This window comes from Bombina bombina, chromosome 1 (genome assembly GCF_027579735.1).
Source record: "Bombina bombina isolate aBomBom1 chromosome 1, aBomBom1.pri, whole genome shotgun sequence".
NCBI classification, from domain to species: domain Eukaryota; kingdom Metazoa; phylum Chordata; class Amphibia; order Anura; family Bombinatoridae; genus Bombina; species Bombina bombina.
In genome coordinates this window covers 825,729,861-825,743,943 of record NC_069499.1, presented here as the reverse complement: position 1 = coordinate 825,743,943, position 14,083 = coordinate 825,729,861, and the positions used below count along the sequence as shown (strand labels likewise).

At 34.8% G+C, this 14,083-nt stretch overlaps 1 protein-coding gene across 1 annotated transcript in view; it reads right to left on the bottom strand.

Annotated features, from left to right (window-relative positions):
* The window catches only part of TANGO6 (transport and golgi organization 6 homolog), a 284,857-nt gene extending 283,774 nt beyond the window's left edge, over nucleotides 1-1,083 (bottom strand). The window contains exon 1 of the mRNA XM_053699413.1: nucleotides 928-1,083. Within this exon, the coding sequence (XP_053555388.1) occupies nucleotides 928-991 (64 nt within the window). The 5' untranslated portion in view covers nucleotides 992-1,083. The remainder of the gene's footprint in view (nucleotides 1-927) is intronic.
* Between the last annotated feature and the right edge of the window lie 13,000 nt (nucleotides 1,084-14,083).

Here is a 14,083-nt window from a genome sequence, read left to right as displayed (position 1 = left end):
TATATTGGATACCAAACTGCGCTGGTTTGGTATTCCTGCCTATGGCCCAAAAAACTACGGGCGACGGCAGAAATATACGGGCGTAACTTCTAGGTTACGCCGTATATAGGATACCAAACCAGCGCAAATTTCAGCGTTGCCGGCATTTGCGGGCGACGCTGCATATCGGATCGGGCCCTTGCAGCGTTCACAATTCGCTTACAACATAGTAATGAATGAATAGCTAGTCATTGAATACTATGTTGCAACGATTGACACCTGCGCTTTAGGCATAACATTTTTTGGGTCACGCAGGCGCAAATCGATTGTATGGGGAATGGTGCGCATGCGCAATTGTTCCGGCAATCGGGAACGCGCATTTGAAGTACGTACAGAGCGGGTGGGACCGCTCTGTACGTAATAAAGGCAATTATCTGGAAATACATGGAGTTGCGATCATACTATATATTAGATGAGGAATAGAATACAGGCTGCAAAAACGAAAAACTTTACCTTCACTTTAATCTAAATAGATCGCTTTTCCTTTTATCTGTATTGCTGTCTGAACCATATTACAAAAAAGCCACTGTACAAAAAAGTCATCCTACATACTTTTTACCCTCATTTAAAATCTGTTTTACAGGACAGGGAAAAGTTGCTGTTTCAGTCAGACGTATATTTATTTATAATAGTAAATGCTTTACATGTCCAACACATAAATATTTCCAATTTCTTACACAGATCTGTGTTTTACATGCACTAATTATAGGAATATGTAGCCGCACAAAATCATTTGACTAAGCATCATAGCCAAACCCCAAGACATAGAAATATACACCGTAGAACTCCATCTCTCTTTCGGCTTACAAAGACAGGTACCATTGGAGAAAGTAATATAGTAAAATTACGAGGATAGTGGCTGATAACCGTAGGTGATAAAAGCCTCACCTCTCGGTGTGATCAAGACACTGAGCGCCTCAGTTATAACACCGACACTCAAATCTGCTGCCATAATAGCGAAGAGTTCCCATTCGACTATAGGACTACTAACTAAAAAGACAATAAATCACGTGACTAGAGCGATCACTTGGTAAAGAGAACTAATAGCAGGACTACAACGTGCTGTATGTTTCCTACTTCATTTACGCTCTGACGTCACGTAGTAAACGTCTTGATGCGCGACCCACGTATTCTATAAAAAGGGTTGCGAAGCCGACGCGCGGTTTTTGTTTTATGTTCCTCGTTTTGGTATATGTTTGTATGCCAGTGCACAGTGTGTAGTTATTAGGCGCAAAATGGGTTTCATTACTTTTTTCACATAATTAATTATACTTTTTAACAGTATTGTTATTTAGCCTAGTGAAAGACGTACTTTTTCATTTTAACCACAATGGAAAAAAAAAAAAAACGTTTCTTAAATTGCAATGAGACTTTGCATAATAGAGATGCAATAGTTTTTTTCCCTTCAATAGTAGTTTTAGGCATAGAGCGTATAAAGAAGTTATTTATGACAGAAACTGAAGATTTTTTTTGGGGGGGGGGATGTACTAAAAGGAATGACAACATAGAATGCCCATAGACTTTAATGGTATTTAAAATTAAAAGTGTTAAAGCAACAAAACTATGAGAAATATCAAGTAGATATTTACTCCCAGGTGCAGTAGCATATTCTGAAAGTGAGATTACATCAGATTATAGTTTTTTTCAATGGAATTACAAGGGTGAATGACATAATGGAAGGGATGTACTAAAAGGAATGACAAGGGTGAATGACAGAATGGAATGCCCATAGACTTTAATGGGATGTAAAATTAAAAGTGTTGAAGCAACAAAACTATGAGACATATCAACTAGATATTTACCAGATATGTTCCCCAGAACCTGTAACATATTCTGAAAGTGAGATTACGCCAGATTATAGCTGCTTTCTATGGAATGACGAGTGAATGAAATAATGAAATGCCCATAGACTATAATGGGATTACATTTAAAAGTGCTATAGAAACTAAAATATGAGACCTATCAAATAGATATTTACCAGATATGTTTCCCAGGTACAGTACCATATTCTGAAAGTTATATTACATGCGATTATAGCTGCTTTCTATGGAATGACAAGGGTGAATGACAAGATAGAATGCCCATAGACTATAAAGGGATTACATTTAAAAGTGCTATAGAAACTTAAATATGAAACATATCAAATAGATATTTACCAGATATGTTCCCCAGAACCAGTAACATATTCTGAATGTGAGATTACGTCAGATTATAGCTGCTTTCTATGGAATGACGAGTGAATGACAAGATAGAATGCCCGTAGACTATAATGGGATTAAATTTAAAAGTCCTATAGAAACTAAAATATGAGACATATCAAATAGATATTTACCAGATATGTTCCCCATTGTACAGTAGCATATTGTGAAAATGAGATTGTGAGATTATAGCTGCTTTCTATGGAATGACAAGGGTGAATGACAAAATGGAATGCCCATAGACTTTAATGGATTAAATTTAAAAGTGCTATAGGAACAAAAATACGAGACATATGAACTAGATATTTACCAGATATGTTCCCCATGTACAGTAGCATATTCTGAAAGTTTGATTACTTCAGATTATAGCTGTTTTCTATGGAATGACAAGGGTGAATGACAAAATGGAATGCCAATAGACTTTAATAGGATTACATTTAAAAGTGCTAAACTAACAAAACTATGCGACATATCAAGTACATATTTACAAGATATGTTCCCCAGGTAAAGTGAGATTACACAGGATAATTGCTGCTTTCTATGGAATGACAAGGGTTAATTACAAAATGGAATGCCCATAGACTTTAATGGGATTACATTTAGTGCTATAGCAACAAACATATCAGACATTTCAAGTAGATATTTACCAGATATGTGCCCCAGGTACAGTAGCATATTCTGAAAATGAAATTACATTAGATTATAGCTGCTTTCTATGGAATGACAAGAGTGAATGACAAAATGGAATGCCCATAGGCTATAATGGAATTAAATTTAAAAAGTGCAATAGCAACAAAAATACGAGACATATGAACTAGATATTTACCAGATATGTTACCCAGGTACAGTAGCATATTCTGAAAGTGAGATTATTTCAGATTATAGCTGCTTACTATGGAATGACAAGGGTGAATGACAAAATGGAATGCCTATAGACTATAATGGGATTACATTTAAAAGTGCTATAAAAACTAAAATATGAGACATATCAAATATATATTTACCAGATATGTTCCCCAGGTACAGTAACATATTCTGAAAATGAGATTATTTCAGATTATAGCTGCTTTCTATGGAATGACAAGGGTGAATGACAATGACAATCCCATAGACTATAATGGGATTACATTTAAAAGTGATATAGAATCTAAAATATGAGACATATCAAATAGATATTTACCAGATATGTTCCCCAGGTATAGAAACATATTCTGAAAGTCAGATTATCGCTGCTTTCTATGGAATGATAAGGGTGAATGACAAAATGGAATGCCCATAGACTTTAATAGGATTACATTTAAAAGTGCTAAACCAAAAAGACTATGAGACATATCAAGTACATATTTACGAGATATGTTCCCCAGGTACAGTATCATATTCTGAAAGTGAGATTACACAAGATAATTGCTGCTTTCTATGCAATGACAAGGGTTAATTACAAAATGGATTGACCATAGACTTTAATGGGATTACATTTAGTGCTATAGCAAAAAAATAGATATTTACCAGATATGTTCCCCAGGTACAGTAGCACATTCTGAAAATGAAATTATGTGAGATTATAGCTGCTTTCTATGGAATGACAAGGGTGAATGACAAAATGGAATGCCCATAGACTATAATGGGATTACATTTAAAAGTGCAATAGAAACTAAAATATGAGACATATCAACTAGATATTTACCAGATATGTTCCCCATGTACAGTATCATATTCTGAAAGGGAGATTACTTCAGATTATAGCTGTTTTCTATGGAATGACAAGGGTGAATGACAAAATGGAATGCCCATAGACTATAATGGGATTACATTTAAAAGTGCTATAGAAACTAAAATATGCGACATATCAAATAGATATTTACCAGATATGTTCCCCAGGTACAGTAGCATATTCTGAAAATTTGATTATGTGAGATTATAGCTGCTTTCTATGGAATAACAAGGGTGAATGACAAAATGGAATGCCCATAGACTATAATGGGATTACATTTAGTGCTATAGAAACACAAATATGAGACATATCAAGTAGATATTTACCAGATATGTTCCCCAGGTACAGTAGCATATTCTGAATGTGAGATTACGTGAGATTATAGCTGATTTCTATGGAATAACAAGGGTGAATGACAAAATGGAATGCCCATAGACTACAATGGGATTACATTTAAAAGTGCAATAGAAACTAAAATATGAGACATATCAAATAGTTATTTACCAGAAATGTTCCCCAGAACCAGTAACATATTCTGAAAGTGCGATTACGTCAGATTATAGCTGCTTTCTATGGAATGACAAGGGTGAATGACAAAATGGAATGCCCATAGACTATAATAAGATTACATTTAAAAGTGATATAGAAACTAAAATATGAGACATATCAAATCGATATTTACCAGATATTTTCCCTAGGTACAGTAGCATATTCTGAAAATTAGATTACGTGAGATTATAGCTGCTTTCTATGGAATGACAAGGGTGAATGACAAGATAGAATGCCCATAGACTATAATAGGGTTACATTTAAAAGTGATATAGAAACTAAAATATGAGACATATCAAATCGATATTTACCAGATATGTTCCCCAGGTATAGAAGCATATTCTGAATGTGAGATTACGTGAGATTATAGCTGATTTCTATGGAATAACAAGGGTGAATGACAAGATAGAATGCCCATAGACTATAATGGGATTACATTTAAAAGTGCAATAGAAACTAAAATATGAGACATATCAAATAGTTATTTACCAGAAATGTTCCCCAGAACCAGTAACATATTCTGAAAGTGCGATTACGTCAGATTATAGCTGCTTTCTATGGAATGACAAGGGTGAATTACTAAATGGAATGCCCATAGACTATAATGGGATTAAATTTAAAAGTGCTATAGCAACAAAAAATATCAGACATCAAATAGATATTTACCAGATATTTTCCCGTGTACAGTAGCATATTCTGAAAGGGAGATTACTTCAGATTATAGCTGTTTTCTATGGAATGACAAGGGTGAATGACAAAACGGAATGCCCATAGACTTTAATGGGATGTAAAATTAAGTGTTGAAGCAACAAAACTATGAGACATATCAACTAGATATTTACCAGATATGTTCCCCAGGTACAGTAGCATATTCTGAAAGTGAGATTACTTCAGATTATATCGGTTTTCTATGGAATGACAAGGGTGGATGACATAATGGAATGCCCATAGACTTTAATGGGATGTAAAATTAAGTGTTGAAGCAACAAAACTATGATACATATCAAATAGATATTTACCAGATATGTTCCCCAGGTACAGTAGCATATTCTGAAAATTAGATTGTGACATTATAGCTGCTTTCTATGGAATGACAAGGGTGAATGACAAAATGGAATGCCCTTAGACTATAATAAGATTACATTTAAAAGTGCTATAGCAACAGAAATATCAGACATATCAAATATTTACCAGATATGTTCCCTAGGTACAGTAGCATATTCTGAAAATTAGATTACGTGAGATTATAGCTGCTTTCTATGGAATGACAAGGGTGAATGACAAGATAGAATGCCCATAGACTATAATAGGGTTACATTTAAAAGTGATATAGAAACTAAAATATGAGACATATCAAATCGATATTTACCAGATATGTTCCCCAGGTATAGAAGCATATTCTGAAAGTCAGATTACTTCAGATTATCGCTGCTTTCTAGTGAATGACAAAATGGAATGCCCATAGACTATAATGGGATTACATTTAAAAGTGCTATAGCAACAAAAATATCAGACATATCAAATAGATATTTACCAGATATGTTCCACAGGTACAGTAGCATGATCTGAAAATTAGATTACGTCATTAGCTGCTTTCTATGGAATGACAAGGGTGAATGACAGAATGGAATGTCAAGACTATAATGGGATTACATTTAAAAGAGCTATATAAACTAAAATATGAGACATATCAAATATATATTTACCAGATATGTTCCCCAGGTAGAGTAACATATTCTGAAAGTGAGATTACATCAGATTATCGCTGCTTTCTATGGAATGACACGGCTGAATGACAAAATGGAATGCCTATAGACTATAATGGGGATACATTTAAAAGTGCTATAGAATCTAAAATATCAGACATATCAAATAGATATTTACCAGATATGTTCCCCATGTACAGTAGTATATTCTGAAAGTGAGATTACTTCAGATTATAGCTGTTTACTATGGAATGACAAGGGTGAATGACAAAATGGGATTACATTTAAAAGTGCTATAGAAACTAAAATATGAGACATATCAAATAGATATTTAACAGATATGTTCCCCAGGTACAGTAGCATATTCTGAAAATGAGATTATGTGAGAATATAGCTGCTTTCTATGGAATGACAAGGGTGAATGACAAAATGGGATTAAATTTAAAAGTGCTATAGAAACTAAAATATGAACATATCAACTAGATATTTACCAGATATGTTTCCCAGGTACAGTAGCATATTCTGAAAGTGAGATTCAGGGGGGATTATATCTGATTTCTATGGAATGACAAGGGTGAATGACAAAATGGAATGCCCATAGACTATAATGGGATTTCATTTAAAAGTGCTATAGCAACAAAACTATGAGACATATGAACTAGATATTTACCAGATATGTTCCCCAGGTACAGTAGCATATTCTGAAAGTGAGATTACGTCAGATTATAGCTGCTTTCTATGGAATGACAAGGGTGAATGACATAATTGAATGCCCATAGACTATAATGGGATTACATTTAAAAGTGCTATAGCAACAAAAATATCAGACATATCAAATAGATATTTACCAGATATGTTCCACAGGTACAGTAGCATATTCTGAAAATAAGATTATGTGAGATTATAGCTGGTTTCTATGGAATGACAAGGGTGAATGACATAATGAAATGCCCATAGACTTTAATGGGATTACATTTAAAGTGATATAGAAACTAAAATATGAGACATATCAAATAGATATTTACCAGATATGTTCCCCAGGTATAGAAACATATTCTGAAAGTCAGATTATCGCTGCTTTCTATGGAATGATAAGGGTGAATGACAAAATGGAATGCCCATAGACTATATGGGATTACATTTAAAAGTGCAATAGAAACTAAAATATGAGACATATTAAATAGATACTTACCAGATATGTTCCACAGGTACAGTAGCATGATCTGAAAATTAGATTATGTGAGATTATAGCTGCTTTCTATGGAATGACAAGGGTGAATGACAAAATTGAATGCCCTTAGACTATAATGGGATTACATTTAAAAGAGCTATATAAACTAAAATATGAGACGTATCAAATAGATATTTACCAGATATGTTCCCCAGGTACAGTAGCATATTCTGAAAGTGAGATTACGTCAGATTATCGCTGCTTTCTATGGAATGACAAGGGTGAATGACAAAATGGAATGCCCTTAGACTATAATAAGATTACATTTAAAAGTGCTATAGCAACAGAAATATCAGACATATCAAATATTTACCAGATATGTTCCCTAGGTACAGTAGCATATTCTGAAAATTAGATTACGTGAGATTATAGCTGCTTTCTATGGAATGACAAGGGTGAATGACAAGATAGAATGCCCATAGACTATAATAGGGTTACATTTAAAAGTGATATAGAAACTAAAATATGAGACATATCAAATCGATATTTACCAGATATGTTCCCCAGGTATAGAAGCATATTCTGAAAGTCAGATTACTTCAGATTATCGCTGCTTTCTAGTGAATGACAAAATGGAATGCCCATAGACTATAATGGGATTACATTTAAAAGTGCTATAGCAACAAAAATATCAGACATATCAAATAGATATTTACCAGATATGTTCCACAGGTACAGTAGCATGATCTGAAAATTAGATTACGTCATTAGCTGCTTTCTATGGAATGACAAGGGTGAATGACAGAATGGAATGTCAAGACTATAATGGGATTACATTTAAAAGAGCTATATAAACTAAAATATGAGACATATCAAATATATATTTACCAGATATGTTCCCCAGGTAGAGTAACATATTCTGAAAGTGAGATTACATCAGATTATCGCTGCTTTCTATGGAATGACACGGCTGAATGACAAAATGGAATGCCTATAGACTATAATGGGGATACATTTAAAAGTGCTATAGAATCTAAAATATCAGACATATCAAATAGATATTTACCAGATATGTTCCCCATGTACAGTAGTATATTCTGAAAGTGAGATTACTTCAGATTATAGCTGTTTACTATGGAATGACAAGGGTGAATGACAAAATGGGATTACATTTAAAAGTGCTATAGAAACTAAAATATGAGACATATCAAATAGATATTTAACAGATATGTTCCCCAGGTACAGTAGCATATTCTGAAAATGAGATTATGTGAGAATATAGCTGCTTTCTATGGAATGACAAGGGTGAATGACAAAATGGGATTAAATTTAAAAGTGCTATAGAAACTAAAATATGAACATATCAACTAGATATTTACCAGATATGTTTCCCAGGTACAGTAGCATATTCTGAAAGTGAGATTCAGGGGGGATTATATCTGATTTCTATGGAATGACAAGGGTGAATGACAAAATGGAATGCCCATAGACTATAATGGGATTTCATTTAAAAGTGCTATAGCAACAAAACTATGAGACATATGAACTAGATATTTACCAGATATGTTCCCCAGGTACAGTAGCATATTCTGAAAGTGAGATTACGTCAGATTATAGCTGCTTTCTATGGAATGACAAGGGTGAATGACATAATTGAATGCCCATAGACTATAATGGGATTACATTTAAAAGTGCTATAGCAACAAAAATATCAGACATATCAAATAGATATTTACCAGATATGTTCCACAGGTACAGTAGCATATTCTGAAAATAAGATTATGTGAGATTATAGCTGGTTTCTATGGAATGACAAGGGTGAATGACATAATGAAATGCCCATAGACTTTAATGGGATTACATTTAAAGTGATATAGAAACTAAAATATGAGACATATCAAATAGATATTTACCAGATATGTTCCCCAGGTATAGAAACATATTCTGAAAGTCAGATTATCGCTGCTTTCTATGGAATGATAAGGGTGAATGACAAAATGGAATGCCCATAGACTATATGGGATTACATTTAAAAGTGCAATAGAAACTAAAATATGAGACATATTAAATAGATACTTACCAGATATGTTCCACAGGTACAGTAGCATGATCTGAAAATTAGATTATGTGAGATTATAGCTGCTTTCTATGGAATGACAAGGGTGAATGACAAAATTGAATGCCCTTAGACTATAATGGGATTACATTTAAAAGAGCTATATAAACTAAAATATGAGACGTATCAAATAGATATTTACCAGATATGTTCCCCAGGTACAGTAGCATATTCTGAAAGTGAGATTACGTCAGATTATCGCTGCTTTCTATGGAATGACAAGGGTGAATGACAAAATGGAATGCCTTTAGACTATACTGGGGATACATTTAAAAGTGCTATATAAACTAAAATATGAGACATATCAACTAGATATTTATCGGATATGTTCCCCAGGTACAGTAACATATTCTGAAAGTGAGATTACCTCAGATTATAGCTGCTTTCTATGGGATGACAAGGGTGAATGACATAATGGAATGCCCATAGACTATAATGGGATTACATTTAAAATAGCTATAGAAACTAAAGTATGATACATATCAAATAGATATTTACCAGATATGTTCCCCAGGTACAGTAACATATTCTGAAAGTGAGATTACGTGAGATTATAGCTGCTTTCTATGGATTGACAAGAGTGAATGACAAAATGGAATGCCCATAGACTATAATGGGGATACATTTAAAAGTGCTATAGCAACAAAAATATCAGACATATCAAATAGATATTTACCAGATATGTTCCACAGGTACAGTTGCATATTCTGAAAATTAGATTATGTGAGATTATAGCTGGTTTCTATGGAATGACAAGGGTGAATGACAAGATAGAATGCCCATAGACTATAATGGGATTACATTTAAAAGTGCAATAGAAACTAAAATATGAGACATATCAAATAGATATTTACCAGATATGTTCCCCAGGTAGAGTAACATTCTGAAAGGGAGATTACTTCAGATTATAGCAGTTTTCTATGGAATGACAAGGGTGAATGACAAAATGGAATGCCCATAGACTTTAATAGGATTTCATTTAAAAGTGCTATAACAACAAAACTATGAGACATATCAAGTACATATTTAAGAGATATGTTCCGCAGGTACAGTGTCATATTCTGAAAGTGAGATTATGTGAGATTATAGCTGCTTTCTATGGAATGACGAGGGTTAATGACAAAATGGAATGCCCATAGACTTTAATGGGATTAAATTTAAAAGTGCAATAGAAACTAAAATATGAGACATATTAGATACTTACCAGATATGTTCCCCAGGTAGAGTAACATATTCTGAAAGTGAGATTACATCAGATTATCGCTGCTTTCTATGGAATGACAAGGCTGAATGACAAAATGGAATGCCTATAGACTATAATGGGGATACATTTAAAAGTGCTATAGAAACTAAAATATCAGACATATCAACTAGATATTTACCAGATATGTTCCCCATGTACAGTAGCATATTCTGAAAGTGAGATTACTTCAGATTATAGCTGTTTACTATGGAATGACAAGGGTGAATGACAAAATGGGATTACATTTAAAAGTGCTATAGAAACTAAAATATGAGACATATCAAATAGATATTTAACAGATATGTTCCCCAGGTACAGTAGCATATTCTGAAAATGAGATTATGTGAGAATATAGCTGCTTTCTATGGAATGACAAGGGTGAATGACAAAATGGGATTAAATTTAAAAGTGCTATAGAAACTAAAATATGAACATATCAACTAGATATTTACCAGATATGTTCCCCAGGTACAGTAGCATATTCTGAAAGTGAGATTCAGGGGGGGATTATATCTGATTTCTATGGAATGACAAGGGTGAATGACAAAATGGAATGCCCATAGACTATAATGGGATTTCATTTAAAAGTGCTATAGCAACAAAACTATGAGACATATGAACTAGATATTTACCAGATATGTTCCCCAGGTACAGTAGCATATTCTGAATGTGAGATTACGTCAGATTATAGCTGCTTTCTATGGAATGACAAGGGTGAATGACATAATGGAATGCCCATAGACTATAATGGGATTACATTTAAAAGTGCTATAGCAACAAAAATATCAGACATATCAAATAGATATTTACCAGATATGTTCCACAGGTACAGTAGCATATTCTGAAAATTAGATTATGTGAGATTATAGCTGATTTCTATGGAATGACAAGGGTGAATGACAAGATAGAATGCCCATAGACTATAATGGGATTACATTTAAAAGTGCAATAGAAACTAAAATATGAGACATATCAAATAGATATTTACCAGATATGTTCCCTAGGTAGAGTAACATTCTGAAAGGGAGATTACTTCAGATTATAGCAGTTTTCTATGTAATGACAAGGGTGAATGACAAAATGGAATGCCCATAGACTTTAATAGGATTTCATTTAAAAGTTCTATAACAACAAAACTATGAGACATATCAAGTACATATTTAAGAGATATGTTCCGCAGGTACAGTGTCATATTCTGAAAGTGAGATTATGTGAGATTATAGCTGCTTTCTATGGAATGACGAGGGTTAATGACAAAATGGAATGCCCATAGACTTTAATGGGATTAAATTTAAAAGTGTTATAGCAACAAAACTATGAGACATATCTAAAAAATATTTACCAGATATGTTCCCCAGGTACAGTTTCATATTCTGAAAGTGAGAATATGTGAGATTATAGCTGCTTTATATGGAATGACAAGGGTTAATGAGAAAATGGAATGCCTATATACTTTAATGGGATGTAAAGTTCAAAGTGATATAGCAACAAATCTATGAGACATATCAAATAGATATTTAGCAGATATGTTCCCCAGATACGGTAGCATATTCTGAAAGTGAGATAACGTGAGATTATTGCGGCTTTCTATGAAATGACAAGTGTGAATGACTACATGGAATGCCCCTAGTCTTTAATAGGATATAATTTTTCAAATGCTATAGCAGCAAAACTATGACACATATTACATAGATATTATTATTATTTATTATTATTATCGCTTATTTGTAGAGTGCCAACAGATTCCGCGGCGCTATTAACAAAGACGGAGTACAATAAAACAATTATAGGGATCAAATGGGTAGAGGGCCCTGCCAAGAGTTGCACTTTTGTAGTCATCTCTTGAGAAGGTGATCAACAAACAGCTGGACTCTTAGGCTTACATGCTAAGGGAGTTCAGGGGATAGCAATGGAGGAGAGGAACTGGTATAAAGAAAGGTTAGCATAGGTTGTATGCATCCCTGAACAGTAGAGTCTTTAGGGAGCTCTGGAAGCTTTCAAAACTAGGGAAGAGTCTTGTGGAGCGAGGCAGAGAGTTCCACAAGATAGGAGAAGTCCTGTAAATGGGAATTTGAGGAGGTTACAAGAGAGAGTAGCAGGTTGTGAGCAGAGCAAAGGGGATGGAGGGAGTATTTGGAGACAAGGTCCGAGATATAGGGGGGAGCAGTGCAGTTTATAGCTTTGTATGTCATAGTGAGTATTTTGTGTTTAATCCTGGAGGCAAGAGGAAGTCAGTGATGGGATTGGCAGAGAGGTGAAGTAGATGAAGAGTGATGTGTAAGGAAGATGACCCTGGCTGAGGCATTTATTATGGATTTCAAAAAGAGTTAGGCGGCAGCTAGGGAGACCAGAGAGGACCGAATTGCAGTAGTCGAGGCGGGAAAGGATGAGAGAGTGGATTAAAATCTTAGTTGTGTCTTGTGTAAGGAAATGTCTACTTTTAGAGATGTTTTTAAGGTTGAGGTGGCTGGATTTAGCCAATGACTGAATCTGAGTAGTGAAAGAAAGATCGGAGTCAAGTGCGACCACAAGACAGCAGGCATGCAGGGTAGGGGTAATGATGGAGCTGTCGACAGAGAGATTAGGGGTGGAGATTTTGGAAAAAGGGGTGAAAATTAGGACCCCAGTTTTGGAGAGATTTCATTTGAGGTAGTGAGAGGACATCGGGTTAGCAAGGAAAGAGATAGGTCTGGTGCAGAGAAGTAGATTTGGATGTCGTCGGCATACAAATGATATTGGAACCCATGGGATTTAGGGAACCTAATGATGACGTGTAGATTTAGAAGAGAAGGGGACCGAGGACGGAGCCTTGCAGTACACCAACAGAAAGTGGTAACGGGGCAGAGGAAGCCCCAGAGAAGGTGACAATAAAGTTACGGTTAGACAGGTAGGAAGAGAACTACGAGAGGGCTGTGTCACAAATGCTGAAGGATTGGAGGGTTTGGAGCAAAAGAGGGTGGACAAAAGCTGCGGACAGATCAAGGAGGATAAGCAAAGAGAAGTGGCCTTTTGATTTTGCAGTAAATAGGTCGATGGTAACCTTAACGATTGCTGTAACGATTGTGTGATTGCTCTGTGGAGGGATGGGGACGAAGTCCAGATTGCAGTGGGTCAAGGAGGGAGTTTAATGTAAGGAAATGGGATAGGTGTGCATATATACTAGCTTTTCGAGAAGCTTTGAGACAAGATGGAGTAGGGAAATAGGGCATTAGTTGGATGGGGAGGTTGGATCGAGAGAAGGTTTTCTGAGGAGAGGTGTGACCAGTGCATGTTTCAGAGATGAGGTAAATATACAGAGTGAGAGGTTGAAAATATGTGTTAGTATAGGGGTAAGGGTGGAAGAGAGGGAG